This window comes from Pristiophorus japonicus, chromosome 22 (genome assembly GCF_044704955.1).
Source record: "Pristiophorus japonicus isolate sPriJap1 chromosome 22, sPriJap1.hap1, whole genome shotgun sequence".
NCBI classification, from domain to species: domain Eukaryota; kingdom Metazoa; phylum Chordata; class Chondrichthyes; family Pristiophoridae; genus Pristiophorus; species Pristiophorus japonicus.
This window is the reverse complement of record NC_091998.1, coordinates 34,281,801-34,300,550: the sequence shown is the minus strand read 5'-3', so window position 1 is coordinate 34,300,550 and position 18,750 is coordinate 34,281,801. Positions and strand designations below refer to the sequence as shown.

The window sequence follows — 18,750 nt, the reverse complement described above, 5'->3', positions numbered from 1 at the left end:
GGCCATGGATACTGCCATTCGGAGATTGTGAGAGCACCGCTCTCTCACACATGGGCCCTGACGATATGGAGGCCTCCTGCCCACCCCTCAAGGGCATTGTTGAAGGTCCCAAAGCAAGATGAATTGACAGCTGTGTTCCAGTTGGAGTGGGATATCATCTTTTTGAGGTGTATTGCAACAAATTAGTATTTACAGACCAGATTATTTGTTTCCCAGTCTCAAATCCCGGTATGTCTATTGTTTCCCATTCCCGCATCTGGGGCAAAGTGGAAAGTTGGATCCAAAATTGGCTTAGAGGCAGGAAGCAAAGGGTAATGGTTAATGGATGTTTTTGTGTCTGGAAGGATGTTTCCAGTGGGGTTCCGCAGGGCTCAGTACTGGCCCTTGCTTATTGTGGTATATATCAATGATCTAGATTTGATCAACACTGCCTCCGCAAGATCCTGCAAATCCCCTGGGAGGACAGACGCATCAACATTAGCATCCTCGACTAGGCCAACATCCCCAGCATTGAAGCACTGACCACACTTGATCAGCTCCGTTGGGCGGGCCACATTGTTCACATGCCAGACACAAGACTCCCAAAGCAAGCTCTCTACTCGGAACTCCTTCACGGCAAATGAGCCAAAGGTGCGCAGCGGAAACATTTTAAGGACATCCTCAAAGCCTCCCTGATAAAGTGCAACATCCCCACTGACACCTGGGAGTCCCTGGCCAAAGATCATCCTAAGTGGAGGAAGAGCATCCGGGAAGGCGCTGAGCACCTCGAGTCTCATCGGTGAGAGCATGCAGAAATCAAGCGCAGGCAGCGGAAAGAACGTGCGGCAAACCAGTCCCACCCTCCATTTCCCTCATCGACTATCTGTCCCACTTGTGACAGAGACTGTGGTTCTCGTATTGGACTGTACAGCCACCTAATGACACTTGTTAAGTGTGGAAGCAAGTCTTCCTCGATTCCAAGGGACTGCCTATGATGATGAGATTTGAATATGGGGGATATGATTAAGAAGTTTGCAGACGACACTAAAATTGGCTGTGTGGTTGATAATGAAGAGGAAAGTCATGGACTGCAGGAGGATAGCAATCTACTGGTCAGGTGGGCAGAACAGTGGCAAATGGAATTTAATTCAGAGACGTATGAGGTAATGCACTTTGGGAGGGCTAATAAGGAAATTAAACGGTTGGCCACTTAGAAGTGTAGATGAACAAAGGGACCTTGGATTGCTTGTCCACAGATCCCTGAAAGTAGCAGGCCAGGTGGATATGGTGGTTAAGAAGGCATACGGAATGCTTGCCTTTATTGGCCGAGGCACAGAATACATGAGCAGGGAGATTATGCTTAAATTGTATAATATACTGGTTAGGCCACAGCTGGAATACTACGAGCAGTTCTGGTTGCCGTATTATAGGAAGGACGTGATTGCACTGGAGAGGGCGCAGAGGAGATTTACTAGAATGCTGCCTGGAATGGAGAATCTTAGCTATGAAGACAGATTGGATAGGCTGGGTTTGTTCTCCTTGGAACAAAGGAGGCTGAGAGGAGACCTCATTGAGGTGTATAAAATTTTAAGGGGCCTGGATATAGTGGATAGCAAGGGCCTATTTCCCTTGGTGGAGGGGTCAATACGAGGGGGCATAGTTTTAAGGTGGTTAGTGGAAGGTTTAGAGGGGATATGAGGGGAAGCTTCTTCATGCATAGGATTGCGGGAGTCTGAAACTCACTGCTTGGAAAGGTGGTAGAGGCAGAAACCTTCACCACATTTAAAAGGTGCTTGGATGAGAACTTGAAGTGCTGTAACCTGCAGGGTTACAGACCTAGAGCTGGTAATTGGGATTAGACTGGATAACCTCTTGTTGGCTGGCTCAGATACGATGGTAAGTACTTTAGGGAATCGAATTCAGCCAGAGTGATAATCTGGAGCAGGTTTGATCACCTGGATGGGTCAGAGAGGAACTTTCCCAGATTTCTTTCCCCCAATCGGCCTGAGTTTTTAATCTGTTTTTTGCCTCTCCCAGGAGATCGCATGGCTCCAGTTGGGGTGGAGTGTAGATTGTTGCGGTGCAGGGGATGTCGCAGTTGTGTGGGGCGGACTGGTTGGGCCGGATGTTCTTTACCTGTCCGCCATTGTTCATTGTTCATAGGTTTATATGTAACCTTCAGGGCTGCTGACCGAGGGCCGTGCGACTCTTTTTCGGCCGGCGCGGACACGATGGGCCGAAATGGCCTCCTTCTGCGCTGTAAATTTCTGTGTTTCTATGTATATTTTTTCTATGTATATTCGTATGAATCCCGGCTGTCTATTACATAAGATCATAAGAAATAGGAACAGGAGTAGGCCATACGGCTCCTCGAGCCTGCTCCGCCATTTAATACGATCATGGCTGATGTGATCATGGACTCAGCTCCACTTCCCTGCCCGCTCCCCATAAACCTTTACTCCCTTATCATTTAAGAAACTGTCTATTTCGGTCTTAAATTTATTCAATGTCCTGGCTTCCACAGCTCTCTGAGGCAGCGAATTCCACAGAGTTACAATCCTCAGAGAAGAAATTTCTCCTCATCTCAGTTTTAAATGGGCGGCCCCTTATTCTAAGATTATGCCCCCTAGTTCTAGTCTCCCCTATCTGTGGAAACATCCTCTCTGCATCCACCTTGTTGAGCCCCTCTTTATCTTATACGTTTCGATAAGATCACCTCTCATTCTTCTGAATTCCAATGAGTAGAGGCCCAACCTACTCAACCTTTCCTCATAAGTCAACCCCCTCATCCCCGGAATCAACCTTGTGAACCTTCTCTGAATTGCCTCCAAAGCAAGTATATCCTTTCATAAATATTTTTCCCTCTCCTGATTCCCAACCGTGTATTGGTCCCAATCCCGAATCCCGGCTGTTTATTTGTTCCCCTTTCCCGAGTAGCGACACTGCCGTTGGCACTGCCCAGTGATCAGTCCAGGGCGCTCAGGCCTGGCCCAGCCTTACCGCGGGCAGTGCCCTCACCCACCACCTTATTGTGCGAGTTACAGAATGTTGCTGCCACTCACAGGTACTTTCCATTATCCCGGTCGGAGGGAACATTTCAATCATCGACTCGTAAATGTCCACATCACAGCCGGGGTTTAAACTGCATTTCATCAAGATGTCTTTGGTCACCGTTGCCATGGACTCGTACATGTCTTCGTCATCTTCCCCTTCCATGTTGCCACATAGCTCCTCTTTGAGATGAGTCTTCAACATATCTGCTGTCTCCTGGAAACAGCAATCGAAGCTATTAGAGTGGATCATGAAACAAAAGAATCTCTCAAAAACCATACAGCCCGCTGACCTGACCAGAGCCAACAAATCCTCGTATCTCTGAGCAGGTATTCATATCGATATATATCCATAGATACAGAAATACACACACACACACACACACATATATTAGGAGTTAGCCTCTGGTTCAAGTCCCACTCCTGAGACTTGAGCACCAAATCTAGGCTGACACTCCAGTGCAGTGCTGAGGGAGTGCCACACTGTCTCTTTCAGAGACGTTAAACAGAGTGCCCGTCTGCCTGGATGTAAAAGATCCCATGGCACTATTTGAAGAAGAGCAGGGGTGTTCCTCAACCAATATCACAAAAAAAAAACAGATTATCCGGTCATTATCACATTGCTGTTTGTAGGAGCTTGCTGTGCACAAATTGGCTGCCGCGTTTCCTGCATTACAACAGTGAGTACACTCCAAAAGTGGTTTCAAAGCGCTTTTGGAGTGCCTTGGTCATGAAATGTGCTATATAATTCTTTTTAATAAACATAAAATAATATATAAATCAATGTAAGTGTAAAATGCTGGAGGGAAATCAGACCTGGACTAACTTAAGCTGTCGAGGTGGAGATAGGGACAAGAGAATGGATGCAAGAGCCATCTAATCGGTCTTGGTCGCGGGGAAGAGGAGGGAGGAGGGCAGAGGAATGAGAGGAGGAAAGGGGATGGAGGGGAGGGTGACGACGTGAGGAAAGCAGCTGGAGGAGAAAGGTGGGAAGAAGGGAAAAGGGATGGTGGGGGAGGAACGCAAGGGTTGGGAGAAGAGGGGAGATAGATTGTGTGGGAAGGGGAGGGGGATAGTGGGGAGGGGGCTAGAAAAAGGGAGAGGAGGAGAGTGGGAGAGAGGGGAAGGGAAGAAGGGCAGGAGAAAGAGGGAGAGGGAGGAGAGGAAGGCACGAGGGAGGGGAGAGAAGATGAGGGGGAGGAGGCTGGCCATCAAAATCTAAAACAAAATCCATGTATTGAAAAAGCCTCAGGATTTCTGCTCGATTTATATACAAAAAGAATGATACAATTGTAAAGGTGCTGCAGGAACAGAGACCTGGGGTTCACATACACAAACCTTTGAAGCATACAGGATCCTTGGCTTTATAAATAGTGTCAGCTGTGGCTCAGTGGGTAGCACTCTCGCCTTGGGGTCAAAAGGTTGTGGGTTTAAGTCCCACTCCAGAGACTTGAGCACAAAAAAAAAATCTAGGCTGACACTGAGGGAACGCTGCACTGTCGGAGGTATCATCTTTTGGATGAGACGTTAAACCGAGGCCCCGTCTGCTCTCTCAGATGGACGTAAAAGATCCCACGGCACTATTTCAAAGAAGAGCTGGGGCGTTATCCCCGGAGTCCTGGCCAATATTTATCCCTCCATCAACATAACAAAAACAGATTATTTGGGTCATTATTACATTGCTGTTTGTGGGAGCTTGCTGTGTGCAAATTGGCTACGGCGTTTCCCACATTATATCATAAACTACACTCCAAAACACCTTCATTGGTGTAAGGCACTTTGAGACGTCAGGTGGTCATGAAAGGCGCTATATAAATGCAAGTCTGTCTTTCTTTCATAGAGTACACAAGTGAGGAAGTTATGCTAATCTTTATAAAACACTGGTTAGGCCCCAGCTGGAGTATGGTGTCCAATTCTGGGCATCGCACTTTAGGAAGGTGTCAAGGTCTGGGAAAGGGTGCAGAGGAGATCTACGAGAATGGTTCCAGGGATAAGGGATTTCAGTTATGTGGAGAGACTGGAAAAGCTGGGGTTGTTCTCCTTGGAGCAGAGAAGGCTAAGAGGAGATTTGATAGAGGTGTTCAAAATTATGAAGGATTTAGATAGAGTAAATAAGGAGAAAGTGTTTCCAGTGGCAGGAGGGTCGGAACCAGAGTTGTTACGATCTGGAATGCACTGCATGAAAGGGCAGTGGAAGCAAATTCAATAATAACTTCCAAAATAAATTTGGGTATATACTTAAAAAGGAAAAATTTACAGAGCTGTGGGGAAGGGCGGTGGGAGTGGGTGTAATTGGATTGCCCTCTCAAAGAGTCGGCACAGGTACGGTGGGCTGAACGGCCTCCTTCTGTGCTGTAAGATTCTAATGATATTGAGTCAAATTACTGCATTATAAATAGGCGTAAATACCGAAGGTAATTGAATACCCAGCCATTTAAGGAGATATTAGAACAGACAACTAAAAGCTTGGTCAAAGAGGTAGGTTTTAAGGAGCATCTTAAAGGGAGAGAGGTAGAGAGACGGAAAGCTTTAGGGAGGGAATCCCAGAGCTTATGACCTAGGATGAAGGCACGACTGCCAATGGTGGAGTGATTAAAAATGGGGATGGGCAAGAGGCCAGAATTAGAGGAATGCAGAGAGCATATGCCAGAAGAGCATTGGAATAGAAAATCTCAATATCTTTCCTATATCGTGGAGCCCAACACTGCACATAGTCCTCTAACTGAGGTCTTATTAACATAGAAACATAGAAAATAGGTGCAGGAGTAGGCCATTCGGCCCTTCGAGCCTGCACCACCATTCAATAAGATCATGGCTGATCATTCACCTCAGTACCCCTTTCCTGCTTTCTCTCCATACCCCTTGATCCCTTTAGCCATAAGGGCCATATCTAACTCCCTCTTGAATATATCTAACGAACTGGCCTCAACAACTTTCTGCGGTAGGGAATTCCACAGGTTCACAATTCTCTGAGTGAAGAAGTTTCTCCTCATCTCGTTCCTAAATGGTTTACCCCTTATCCTTAAACTGTGACCCCTGAGACAATGGATCCGAGGGTCTGCAGTCGGTGCCTAATCTGGGAGACGGAAATCTCCAGTGGTGAATGACTGACTCATGCAGTGACTGTACAGCATGGCCTGGGAGTGGGACCCCAGTCTTAGGTCCCCAAGGGCTGCCTGCTTTCAATGGACCTATCTTCACACTATACCCTCTCCACAGGCAGGGTCACATTGCTGGGAATTAGCAGACATGCCACAACTGAGAAATATAAATATTAAATAGATAAAATATAGATGCATTATATCTTAAATATATTCACCAGAATGAAACCTGGGCTGAAAGGGTTAAGTTATGAAGAAGGTTGCCTCGACTGAGCTTGCATTCCCTCGAGTACAAGGGAAATCAAATCGAGGTGCTAAGGAAGAAGGATTTGATAGGAGTAGATGGAGAGAGAAACTATTTCCTGTGGTGGGGTGGGGGGTTCAGAACAAGGGGCATAACCTTAAAATTAGAGCCCGGCCGATCAGGGGTGATATCAGGAAACACTTCTTCACACAAAGGCCAGTGGGAATCTGGAACTCTCTCCCCCAAAAAGCTGTTGATCAAGGGTGGTTAATTGAAAATTTCAAAACAGGGATTGATAAGATTTTTGTTAGGCAAGGTGATTAAGGGTTATGGAACCAAGGCAGGTAGATGGAGTTTAGATCCAGATCGGCCATAATCTAATTGAATGGCGGAACAGGCTCGAGGGGCTGAATGGCCTCCTCCTGTTCCTAAAATTAAAAACCCCAAATCAAAGCCTCAAAATGACAATTAAAACGAGCTCAACTCAGGGGAAAAGAAAAACAGCGTTGAACATGATGGAGGAAAGCTGCGATTCATTCCACAAGTCACCCTGTGGCCCCAGCTAACGTCACGTAACTGAGTCCGGAGCCGGGACCGAAGCTGGGCCTCCCAGCCAGCCCCTCCTGTGTCATTCATCGGCCAGGTTCCCTCTCCCGGGAGTGAATGAGCGGTGACGTTAGTTCAGCCACAGACCCCGGTCTACATTATCGAATAGAGAGATGGGGGCTGTACAGACAGGACAGAGATTTATAAAACTTGCGATTAAATTCATTAGCAGTTTTCCTACTTTATCAAATATCTCTGCAACTGTGCTTAGTGTTCCTAAAAGGTTTACATTCAGGACTTGTGTGAATAACTTGAATCCACAATTCCTCTCTTTTACGTCAAACTTTCGTCGGGATATATTCTCTAGTACACAAGAATAAAAAGACAAAGCTCCCCAAATACTCAATTACAGGATAACGACTTGTTGGAAAATTGAAGGTGTGAGTTTCACTCATCCCAGATTCACACCGATAACAGTGTTGGCCAGGAATGAAAACCCTTACAGGTTTATCGCCGATATTGGTTGGGAAGTGGGGGTGGAGCGGAGCTGCTGTCCTTCCATACAATACGAGAGAATCCAGTGTCTCCTGCTGAAAAGGTTGTGTATGCAGACTGCAGCCAAAGACAAGGCTAACTGAGCTGTAAAGACGGCTGTGATCAGTTCCCTGATACTATCCCTGTATATAAAGAAAGACCTGCATTTATATAGCGTCTTTCACCACCTCGGACGTCCCGAAGCGCTTTACAGCCAATGAAGTACTTTTGGAGTGTAGTCACTGTTGTAATGTGGGAAACGCAGCAGTCAATTTGCGCACAGAAAGCTCCCACAAACAGCAATGTGATAATGACCAGATAATCTGTTTTTGTTATGTTGGTTGAAAGATAAATATTGTCCAGGACACCAGGGATAACTCCCCTGCTCTTCTTCCAAATAGTGTCACGGGATCTTTTACGTCCACCTGAGAGGGCAGACAGGGCCTCGGTTTAACGTACCATCCAAAAGTCGACACCACTGCCATTGCAGCACTCCCTCAGCACTGCACTGGAGTGTCAGCCTAGATTTTGTGCTCGAGTTTCTGGAGTGGGACTTGAGCCTTCTGACTCGGAAGCGAGAGGGCCACCCACTGAGACACCTATGTGGGTAGATAGAGCTTACTGTACAGAGATAAACCAATGCATTGTGCTTTATATCATTGCAACGCTGAGGCTGGAGGAGATGGCTCCAGACTGCCTGATTTGTAGGAGGTGGTGAATATGTTAGATATCCAATCAGTGTGTGTGGGTTAGCTAAACCGCAAGGTACAGTTGGTTTGGTGTAAACACCATCCTGTGGACCATTGAATCTGGAGGTGTGTCGGTCAGAGGAAGCATTAATCCATTAATATCAATTTTTCTGTTCAGAATTCACTGTCTGTTCCAAGCAAGACCAATGGGACATTTACACCTCTGGCCAGAGACACAGAGGGGTTTAAGGCAGCACATGTTCAATGAGTAGTTTAGCAGCAGCTGGGATGCTACAATTGGTCTGGGATAGGATGGGACAAATCTGCTCAAATTTCTATCCAGTGTCACTGTCGAGCGGTGCTCTCCACAGTAGCCTTTCCTGCCTGGTCCAAGTTCAACAATAACCGATGGTCACATGAGAAAGATACGGTTCCAATACGTCCAACAACAGCCAGAAGGAGGAAGCCAGAAACGGAGCAAGTCTGGGAGGTAAAGTAGAAATGTCCCTTCAATGGGAAGGTGAAGGGCAGCCCCAGTTCCAGTACCAACCAGCTGCAAACATCATACCCACCACCCAATCATACACTGCCCAATACCCAATACAAAACAAATTATTATTTAAATGGGGAGAAATTACAAAGTGCTGCGGTACAGAGGGACCTGGGGGTCCTTGTCCATGAAACACAAAATTTTAATTGCAGGTACAGCAAGTAATCAGGAAGGCAAATGGAATGTTGGCCTTTATTGCAAGGGGAATAGAGTATAAAAGCAGAGAAGTCCTGCTACAACTGTACAGGGTATTGGTGAGACCACACCTAGAGTACTGCATGCAGTTTTGGTCTCCATATTTAGGGAGGGATATACTTGCATTAGTGGCAGTTCAGAGAAGGTTCACTAGGTTGATTCCCGAGATGAAGGGGTTGTCATATGAAGAAAGGTTGATCAGGTTGGGCCTGTACTCATTGGAGTTTGAATGAGAGGTGATCGTATTGAAACATATCAGATTCTGAGGGGGCTTGACAGGGTAGATGCAGAGAGGATGTTTCCCTTCGTGGGGGAATCTAGAACTAGGAGGCATAGTTTCAGAATAAGGGGTCGCCCATTTAAAATGGAAATGAGGAGGAATTTCTTCTCTCAGAGGGTCATGAATCTTTGGAATTCTCTACCCAAGAGAGTTGTGGAGGCTGGGTCATTGGAATATATTTAAGGTGGAGATAGACAGATTTTTGAGCGATAAGGGAGTCAAGAGTTATGGGGTGCGGGCAGAGAAGTGGAATTGAGGCCAAGATCAGATCAACCATGATCTTATTAAATGGCGGAGCAGGCTCGAGGGGCCAAATGGCCGACTCCTGCTCCTATCTCTTATGTTCCTATACCTATCACCAGGGGGCATTTACACTGCACACAAGGGTGTTTTGCTGCAATGTGACCTATTGCCTGTGTGACAGTGGGTCACCATTGAATGATCGGAGCATTCGCTATTTACTAAACTGGCAGACTATGAAACCCAATATATCTAGGGTTCCCAACATCCCCGGAATGACTGAACGTTTCCCAGAATTGGGGGTACCTCGCCCGAACTCTGCCTCCAGCGCCCTGGGTGATTTAAGTTTGCCGCTACAGTGCGCCCACTCTGTGGAGCACAGTCGGCGGGCGGGGGGGGTGCGGCAGCAGTCGGCAATCTGCATTCGGGGAGTGCCTGAACTCGTGAGGAATCTGCTGTCACAGGGCTTGAAATCAGGGGGCTCGAGAGTGGGGGCGAAGGGAAAGAACAGGGGAGACAGAGGAATGGGGCGAGAGGGACTAGGGAATGGAGGCACAGGGGACGTTTTACTTCATTAAAGGCGCTATATAAAAATACAAGTTGTTGTTGTTGGAATGGGATATAATTTTGATAAGGAGGAATATAAAAATATGGGGGGCGGGGTTCCAGGAATGAGCGCTGTAATTTCTCTCATTGTATGAAACTTTCCTTCAATGAGACCAGTCTCCCCTCTTTCCTACCCCCAGTTTCCCCCCTCCCCCGCCCTCGGTTCCTCCCCCTTCCCCCGCCCTCGGTTTCCCCTCTTCCTCTCCTCATGGGAGTTCTCCTGGTTCCTGGAAGTTGTCGCTCAACAGCTGCTGGAGTGAAGCCGCGAGCAAATGTACCCGCCCACAGCGAGCCCAGCCTGTATACAGTCAACGCAGCAATATTTGTCGAAGTCATGCGATCAGGCATCACATGGCGAGATGTCGTGTGGTCAGAATGCCAGGTGATCAAAGCTCCAGGAATGCCTCTGGCCAGAGTTGGTAGCCCGAGGCGGGATCCTGAAACGTTGTCTCATCTGCTCTCTCCATGGATACTGCTTGACCTGCTGAGTGCTTCCTGGAGTTTTCGTGTCCAATTTCCAACATCTGCAGGCTTTTTCCCTTTCGTAACAGTGCGCGTTTACTAATTTACTCAGTGTACAATGCCAGTGGAGGTTTTGTAGGCACTAGTGATGGTCAGAAGGCTCAGCACTTGCCCAACTCTTCGATATGTGCTCCCATTGGGCATAGCTCCCAGTCAGGGGCACAAGCTTGGAAAATTACTCCATGTGCATTCCTTTTTTCTTCTTGGGCAGTTCCTCGGAGTTGAGGATGACTTGCTTCCATACTAACATGAGTTCTAAGGTGGCTGATGAGACCAATGCAGGATCAACAGTCTCTGTCACAGGTGGGGCAGGTGGTGGTTGAAGGGACGGGTGGGTGGGGGGCTTGGGTTGTCGTGTGTTTCTTCTGCTGTTTGGACTTGGCTTCTGCTGCTCCTGGCGAAGAGACTTGAAGAGTTCGGCCCATTTGCATGAATCCCCTCCTGACCATCACCAAATATATCAGCATTTCTTAAAAGCTGAGTGTAAATGTCTTTCTTCAATTAAAGGGTGGAAATATGGAGGAGCAATCTTTTCTGGATAATTTTCCTTTGCTAGATATACAAAGCAGAGAATGAGAACAGACCATCCCATCACTGCCGTTCCTCCCACATTCTGTCTTCAATCGGCTCTCACTGACCACGTGCGGACCATTTATCACCAGGATTACTTATTCCCCCCTCTCTAACATTGCCCAACTCAGCCCCTCTGCCACTGAAACCATTACCCACACTTTCATCGGCTCTAGACGTTACTCGAATGGCCTCCCACCCACCATAAACTCCAAACACAGCTTCCTGTATCGTGTCCCACACAAAGTCCCACTCGCTCACCAACTGCTCCACGCTCATCTACAGTGGCTTCTCATCTCCCAATACACTAAATTCAAAACCTCATCCTTGCCTTCAAACCTACCCGTGGCCTCCCTCCATCCTGTCCCTGCCCATTTCCTGCATCATCGGGTCCTCACAGATTGGTTTCCTGCGCATCGCCCACTCCCTTTGGCCCACCATTGAACGCATAGCCTTCAGCTGCCTCAGCCCTCCCCTCCATAAATCCCCCCCTCCCTAAATCCTTCCCTCCCTAAACCCCCCCTCCCTAAACCCCACCAAACCCCTCCCTAAACCCGCCCCCTCCCTGAACCCCCACCAAACCCCCTAAACCCCTCCCTAAACCCCCCTCCCTAAACCCCACCAAACCCCTCCCTAAATCCCCCCCCTCCCTGAACCCACACCAAACCCCCAAAACCCCTCCCTAAACCCCGCTCCTCCCTAAACCCCCTAAACCCCTCCCCCTCCCTAAACCCCCTTCCCAAATCCCCTCCCCCTCTCATTCCCCAACCCCCCTCCATAAACCCCATCCCCTCTCCCCCTCCCTAAACCTCCCACTCCCTAAATTCCTTCACCCTTCCCCCACCCTAAATCCCCTCCCCATCCCTGAACTCCCTCCACTTCTCCCATCCTAAACTCCCTCCCTAAACCCACTCCCCCTTCCTAAAACTCCTCCCTAAACCACCTCCCCAAACTCCTTCACCCCTCCCCCCCAATCCCCCTCCCCCATCCTAAACCCCCTCAGCCCTCCTTAAACCCCTTCACCCCTCCCCCATGCTAAACCCACTCAGCTCTCCCTGAACCTTGTCAGCCCTCCCACCTCCTCATCCTAAGCCCCCTCCCTAACCCCCATAGAAATGTAGATGGGAACACAGGGATTGCTTGATGGAGTTCACTCCGTGTGGGACAGACCCAGACAGGAGGCGAGGAAAACCCCCCAATGGGGGAGAGCTTTGGGGAATCACGTCTCAAATTACTCAGATACTGGATCCTAACATTTTGTTTTCAGATGGAAATCTCTGTAATGTGTATCTGGCTGCCGAAACAGCTTGGTGTCCCGAAAATGATTGCCTTCCGACACTGACAGAAGTGTGGATGGCAAAACTGGCACAAAAAAGCTGCAAAGACAGCTACAAAGTTTAAAAACCTCTCGGTACAATTGGAGACCCACTGGAGTGAGAATCCACAAGCTCACTTGTTTCTTTCTGGCCCGAAGGTTGAATGTCACGTGTCATTAACAGAGTCCTCTATGACATTAATTACAAGCCCGAAATGGCTGGGGTGGGAACAATTTGTAATAATGTCAATCATCCAGCAATTTCACGATTGCCATTAAGTTCAAATGGGCGCCTTGTGGCAGGATGGGAGTGTCACGTGAAGGGACATTTATCGGCTTTGCTGGGGCTAAATCAGCCAGCAATCTGCAGAGAATCAGAACTTAGAATAAGGGGCTGCCCATTTAAAACAGAAATGAGGAGGAATTTTTTCTCTGAGGGTTGTAAATCTGTGGAATTTGTGCCTCGGAGAGCTGTGGAAGCTGGGACATTGAATAAATTTAAGATAGAAATAGACAGTTTATTGAGCGATAAGGGGATAAGGGGTTATGGGGAGTGGGCGGGGAAGTGGAGCTGAGTCCATGATCAGATCAGACATGATCTTATTGAATGGCGGAGCAGGCTCGAGGGCCGTATGGCTTACTCCTGCTCCTATTTCTTATGTTCTTTCATACTCCGCAAATTCCTGGATTTTTTTTTTATACCAATGAATAATCTGAATGCATTCCAGGAATGCATTCAGCAGAATTTGTCAGCCAGTATGTAGCAAGCCCAACAAAGGAGGGGGCGGTTCTGGACTTAGTTTTAAGGAATGAAGCTGGGCAGGTGGAAGGGGTATCAGTGGGAGAGCATTTTGGTTCTAGTGATCATAATGCAATTAGTTTTGGGGTCATTGTGGAAAAGGACAAGGATAGACCAGGAATAAAAGTTCTCAATTGTGGAAAAGCCAATTTTGATAAGCTGAGATGTGATTTAGCCAAAATGGACTGGAAACAGCGACTGGGAGGTAAATTAGTGTCAGAGCAGTGGGAGGCATTCAAGGAGGAGATCCTGAGGGTTCAGAGCAAGTATGTTCCTTTAAAGAAAAAGAGTGGGACTAACAAATCCAGTGCCCCCTGGATGTCAAGGGACATACAGGGTAGGATAAAATAAAAAAGGGAAGCTTATGACAGATACCGAGGGCTCAATACTGCAGAAACTCTCAGAGTATAGGAAGTGCAAGGGTGAAATTATAAAGGAAATTAGGAAAGCAAAGAGAGAGCATGAAAAAATATTGCCAAGTAAAATCAAGGAAAACCTAAAGATGTTTTATAAATAATTCTGAGCAAGAGGATAACTAAAGAAAGAGTGGAGGCTATTAGAGACCATAAAGGTAATCTGTGTGTGGAGGCAGAAGACGTGGGTATGGTTCTTAATGAATACTTTGCGCCTGTTTTCACAAAAGAGAGGGGCAATGCAAACATTGCATTCAGAGAGGAGGTGTGTGAAATATTAGATGAAATAAACAGTGAGAGGCAGTAGTAAGGGGTTTAGCATCTTTGAAAGAGGATAAATCCCCAGGCCCTGATGAAATGCATCCAGGCTGTTAAGAGAAGCAAAAGAGGATATAGCAGAGGCTCTGACCATCATTTTGCAATCCTCTTTGGATACCGGTGTGGTTCCGGAGGATTGGAGGACTGCTAACATGGTACTTTTGTTTAAAAAGGGAGAAAGGGATAGACCAAGTAATTACAGGCCAGCCAGCCTAACCTCGGTGATGGGAAAATTATTAGAATAAATTCTGAGAGACAGGATGAATTTTTATTTAAATAAGAACATAAGAACATAAGAATTAGGAACAGGAGTAGGCCATCTAGCCCCTCGAGCCTGCTCCGCCATTCAATAAGATCATGGCTGATCTGGTCGTGGACTCAGCTCCACTTACCCGCCCTCTCCCCGTAACCCTTAATTCCCTTATTGATTAAAAATCTATCTATCTTTGACTTGAAAACATTCAATGAGCTAGCCTCAACTGCTTCCTTGGACAGAGAATGCCACAGATTCACAACCCTCTGGGAGAAGAAATTCTTTCTCAACTCGGTTTTAAATTGGCTCCTCCGTATTTTGAGGCTGTGCCCCCTAGTTCTAGACTCCCCTACCAGTGGAAACAACCTCTCTGCCTCTATCTTGTCTATCCCTTTCATGATTTTAAATGTTTCTATAAGATCACCCCTCATCCTTCTGAACTCCAACGAGTAAAGACCCAGTCTACTCAATCTATCATCATAAGGTAACCCCCTCATTTCTGGAATCAGCTTAGTGAATCGTCTCTGTACCCCTTCCAAAGCTAGTATATCCTTCCTTAAGTAAGGTGACCAAAACTGCACGCAGTACTCCAGGTGCGGCCTTACCAATACCTTATACAGTTGCAGCAAGACCTCCCTGCTTTTGTACTCCATCCCTCTCGCAATGAAGGCCAACATTCCATTCGCCTTCCTGATTACCTGCTGCACCTGCAAACTAACCTTTTGGGATTCATGCACAAGGACCCCCAGGTCCCTCTGCACCACAGCATGTTGTAATTTCTCCCCATTCAAATAATATTCCCTTTTACTGTTTTTTTTCCCCAAGGTGGATGACCTCACACTTTCCGACATTGTATTCCATCTGCCAAACCTTAGCCCATTCGCTTAACCTATCCAAATCTCCTTGCAGCCTCTCGGAGTCCTCTACACAACCCGCTTTCCCACTAATCTTAGTGTCATCTGCAAATTTTATTACACTACACTCTGTCCCCTCTTCTAGGTCATCTATGTATATTGTAAACAGTTGTGGTCCCAGCACTGATCCCTGTGGCACACCACGAACCACTGATTTCCAACCGGAAAAGAACCTATTTATCCCGACTCTCTGCTTTCTGTTCGCCAGCCAATTCTCTATCCATGTTAATACATTTCCACTGACTCCGCGTATCTTTATCTTCTGCAGTAATCTTTTGTGTGGCACCTTATCGAATGCCTTTTGGAAATCTAAATACACCACATCCATCGGTACACCTCTATCCACCATGCTCGTTATATCCTCAAAGAATTCCAGTAAGTTGGTTAAACATGATTTCCCTTTCATGAGTCCATGCTGCGTCTGCTTGATTGCACTATTCCTATCTAGATGTCCCGCTATTTCTTCCTTAATGATAGTTTCAAGCATTTTCCCCACTACAGATGTTAAACTAACCGGCCTATAGATGCCTGCCTTTTGCCTGAAAGACAGGGATTAATAAAGGACAGTCAGCACGGATTTGTTAAGGGAAGGTCATGTCTGACTAACCTGATTGAATTTTCTGAGGTGGTAACAAGGAGGGTCGATGAGGGTAGTGCGTATGATGTAGTCTATATGGATTTTAGAAAGGCTTTTGATAAGCTCCCACATGGCAGACTGGTCACAAAAGTAAAAGCCCATGGGATCCAGGGCAATGTAACTAGATGGATCCAAAATTGGCTCAGACAGCAAGCAAAGGATAATGGTTGATGGATGTTTTTGTGACTAGAAGGCTGTTTCCAGTGGGGTTCCACAGGGCTCAGCGCTTTTTGTGGCATATATATCAATGATTTAAACTTGAATATAGGGACTATGATTAAGAAGTTTGCAGGAGATACTAAAATCGGCTGTGTGGTTCATAATGAAAAGAAAGCTGCGGACTGCAGGAAGATATCAATCAACTGTGGGCAGAACAGTGGCAAATGGAATTCAATCTGGAGAAGTGTGAGATAATGCATTTGGGGAGGTCTAACAAGGCAAGGGAATACACATTAAATGGTAGGACACTGAGAAGTGTCGAGGAATAAAGGGACCTTGGAGTGCATGTCCACAGATCCCTGAAGGTAGCAGGTCGGGTGGTTAAAAAGGCATACGGGATACTTGCCTTTAATAGCCGAGGCATAGAATACAAGAACAGAGAGGTTAAGCTTGAACTGTATAAGACACAGGTTAGGCCACTACCTGCAGTTCTGGTCACCACATTACAAGAAAGACATTATTGCACTAGAGAGGGTACAGAGGAGATTTACGAGGATGTTGCCGGGATTGGAGAATTTTAGCTATGAGGAAAGATTGGATAGGCTGGGTTTGTTTTCTTTGGAACAGAGGACTGAGGGGAAACCTTATTGAGGTGTACAAAATTATGAGGGGCCTGGATAGAGTGGATAGGACGGACCTGTTTCCCTTAGCAGAGGGGTCAACAACCAGGGGGCATAGAGTTAAAGTAACTGGGGGGGTGGGGTTTAGAGGGGATTTGAGGGGAATTTTTTTCACCAGAGGATGGTGGGAGTCTGGAACGCACTGCCTGAAAGGGTGGTAGAGGCAGAAACCCTCACCACATTTAAAAAGTACTTGAAGTGCCATAACCTGCAAGACTACGGACCAAGAGCTGGAAAGTGGGATTAGGCTGGATAGCTCTTGGTCAGCCGGCGCGGACACGATAGGCTGTAAATTTCTCTGACTCTGAATAATGGCGATCGTGGTTAGTGTCTCATTTTAATCACGTGACTCCCCAGTAATTTCTGGCCCATTAATATAATTAGCCACAGCGAGAATTGCGAAGTGCATCAATCCTCCTTTATCAGCAGCAAACATCAAACACCAACTGAAGAAAATGTTGTGAAAAGTCACACATCTTGAATGAGTTTGCAAGAAGATATCCAAACTCGCAGCCTGCTATATCCTGCCACAATTAACATGCTGGACTGAGCTATATTCCAGCTCGCACCACTCAGACTTTGGGCAAATCTGGAAAAACAGACTAGGTTCTTTTGGAAATATTTCTGACTTATCTGAATTAATTTTCTGTCCTCTGGTTGGGGAACTAGCGGCCTGATTTTAACCGCACTCCCTCCAGCGGGAACAGTGTGGGAGGTGAGGGAGGAACACAAGAACATAACAAATAGGTGCAGGAGTAGGCCATTCGGCCCCTCGAGCCTGCTCCGCCATTTCATCAGGAATCGAGGAAGACTTGCTTCCACTCTTAGCATGAGTTCTTAGGTGGCTGTACAGTCCAATACGAGAACCACAGTCTCTGTCACAGGTGGGACAGATAGTCGTTGAGGGAAAGGGTGGGCAGGGAGCCTGGTTTGCCGCCATTTAATACGATCATGGCTGATCTGATCTTGGCCTCAACTCCACTTCCCTGCCCGCTCCCCATAACCCTTGATTCCCTTATCATTCAGGGGTCCTGATGTGTTTTTGCCCTCCTCATCTTAACTTGCCCGTATTCAGGCTCGGATAATGCCCGCCCCAGAGGAAGGGGGGGGGCCTAATTTAAATGTCTCGATGTAAGTGTGCCCCTCCTGGTCCCACAAGGATACCTTGGGCAGCCCCTGCTCTGGCTTCAACCTTTCTCATTCTCTCAATTTTGCCCCATCATTCCGGACTCACCGGGAACTGTTTCCAAGGGTCCCCGGCGATGCCCTGATATCCCACGGTTTCCAACTCCCGCCCACTGGAGGCGATGTCAATCCCGCTGGCTCGGGCGAGAATCAGTTTCGGAGTATGCTCATGAGCTGGTCGAGTGTGATCAGTGCTTCAATGCTGGGGATGTTGGCCTGATGGAGAACACTGATGTTGGTGCGTCTATCCTCTCAATGGATTTGCGGATCTTGCGGAAGCAGCGTTGGTGGTATTTCTCCTGGTCAGCATTGAACAAGCGCTCTATTTGGAACTTCTACATGGCAAGCGAACCCCAGGTGGGCAGAGGAAATGTTTCAAGGACACCCTCAAAACCTCCTTGATAAAATGCAACATCCCCTGGGAGTCCCTGGCCAAAGAGAGCCTTAAGTGGTGGAAGAGCATCTGGGAGGGCACTGAGCAACTCGAGTCTCATCGCTGAGAGCATGTGGAGGACAAGTGCAGGCAGCGGAAGGAGCATGTGGCAAACCAGACTCCCCACCCACTCTTTCCTTCAACCACTGTCTGTCCCATCTGTGACAGAGACTGTAATTCCTGTATTGGTCTGTTCAGTCACCTGAGAACTCACTTTTAGAGTGGAAGCAAGTCTTCCTCGATTCTGAGGGACTGCCTATGATGATGATGATGACGCTAATGAAACCTCACCCTCCCGGGGTAGAGGGATTGCAGCCCACTGTGGCCCTCTGTACCCCAATTCCTGCCCTGATAAAATTGGGGCTATCATTTCAACTGGACACATCCTGAAGCTGCAGATCAAAGTGATATGGTTTATATTTTAAAGCCACCATTGCTTGGACAACACATTATTCGTCACAATAAATAGGAACATCGGAACAGGAGACCATTCATCCCCTCGGGCCTGTTTGCCCATTCAATGAGATCCTGGCTGATC

General features: G+C 47.2%; 1 protein-coding gene across 2 annotated transcripts in view; it reads right to left on the bottom strand.

Annotated features, from left to right (window-relative positions):
* LOC139234943 (phosphoinositide 3-kinase adapter protein 1-like) overlaps window positions 1-18,750 on the bottom strand; it is a 128,956-nt gene that overhangs the window by 33,194 nt on the left and 77,012 nt on the right. For both annotated transcript variants that reach the window (XM_070865916.1, XM_070865917.1), the window contains one exon: window positions 3,042-3,246. In XM_070865916.1, coding sequence (XP_070722017.1) covers window positions 3,042-3,246 — 205 coding nt within the window. The remainder of the gene's footprint in view (window positions 1-3,041; window positions 3,247-18,750) is intronic.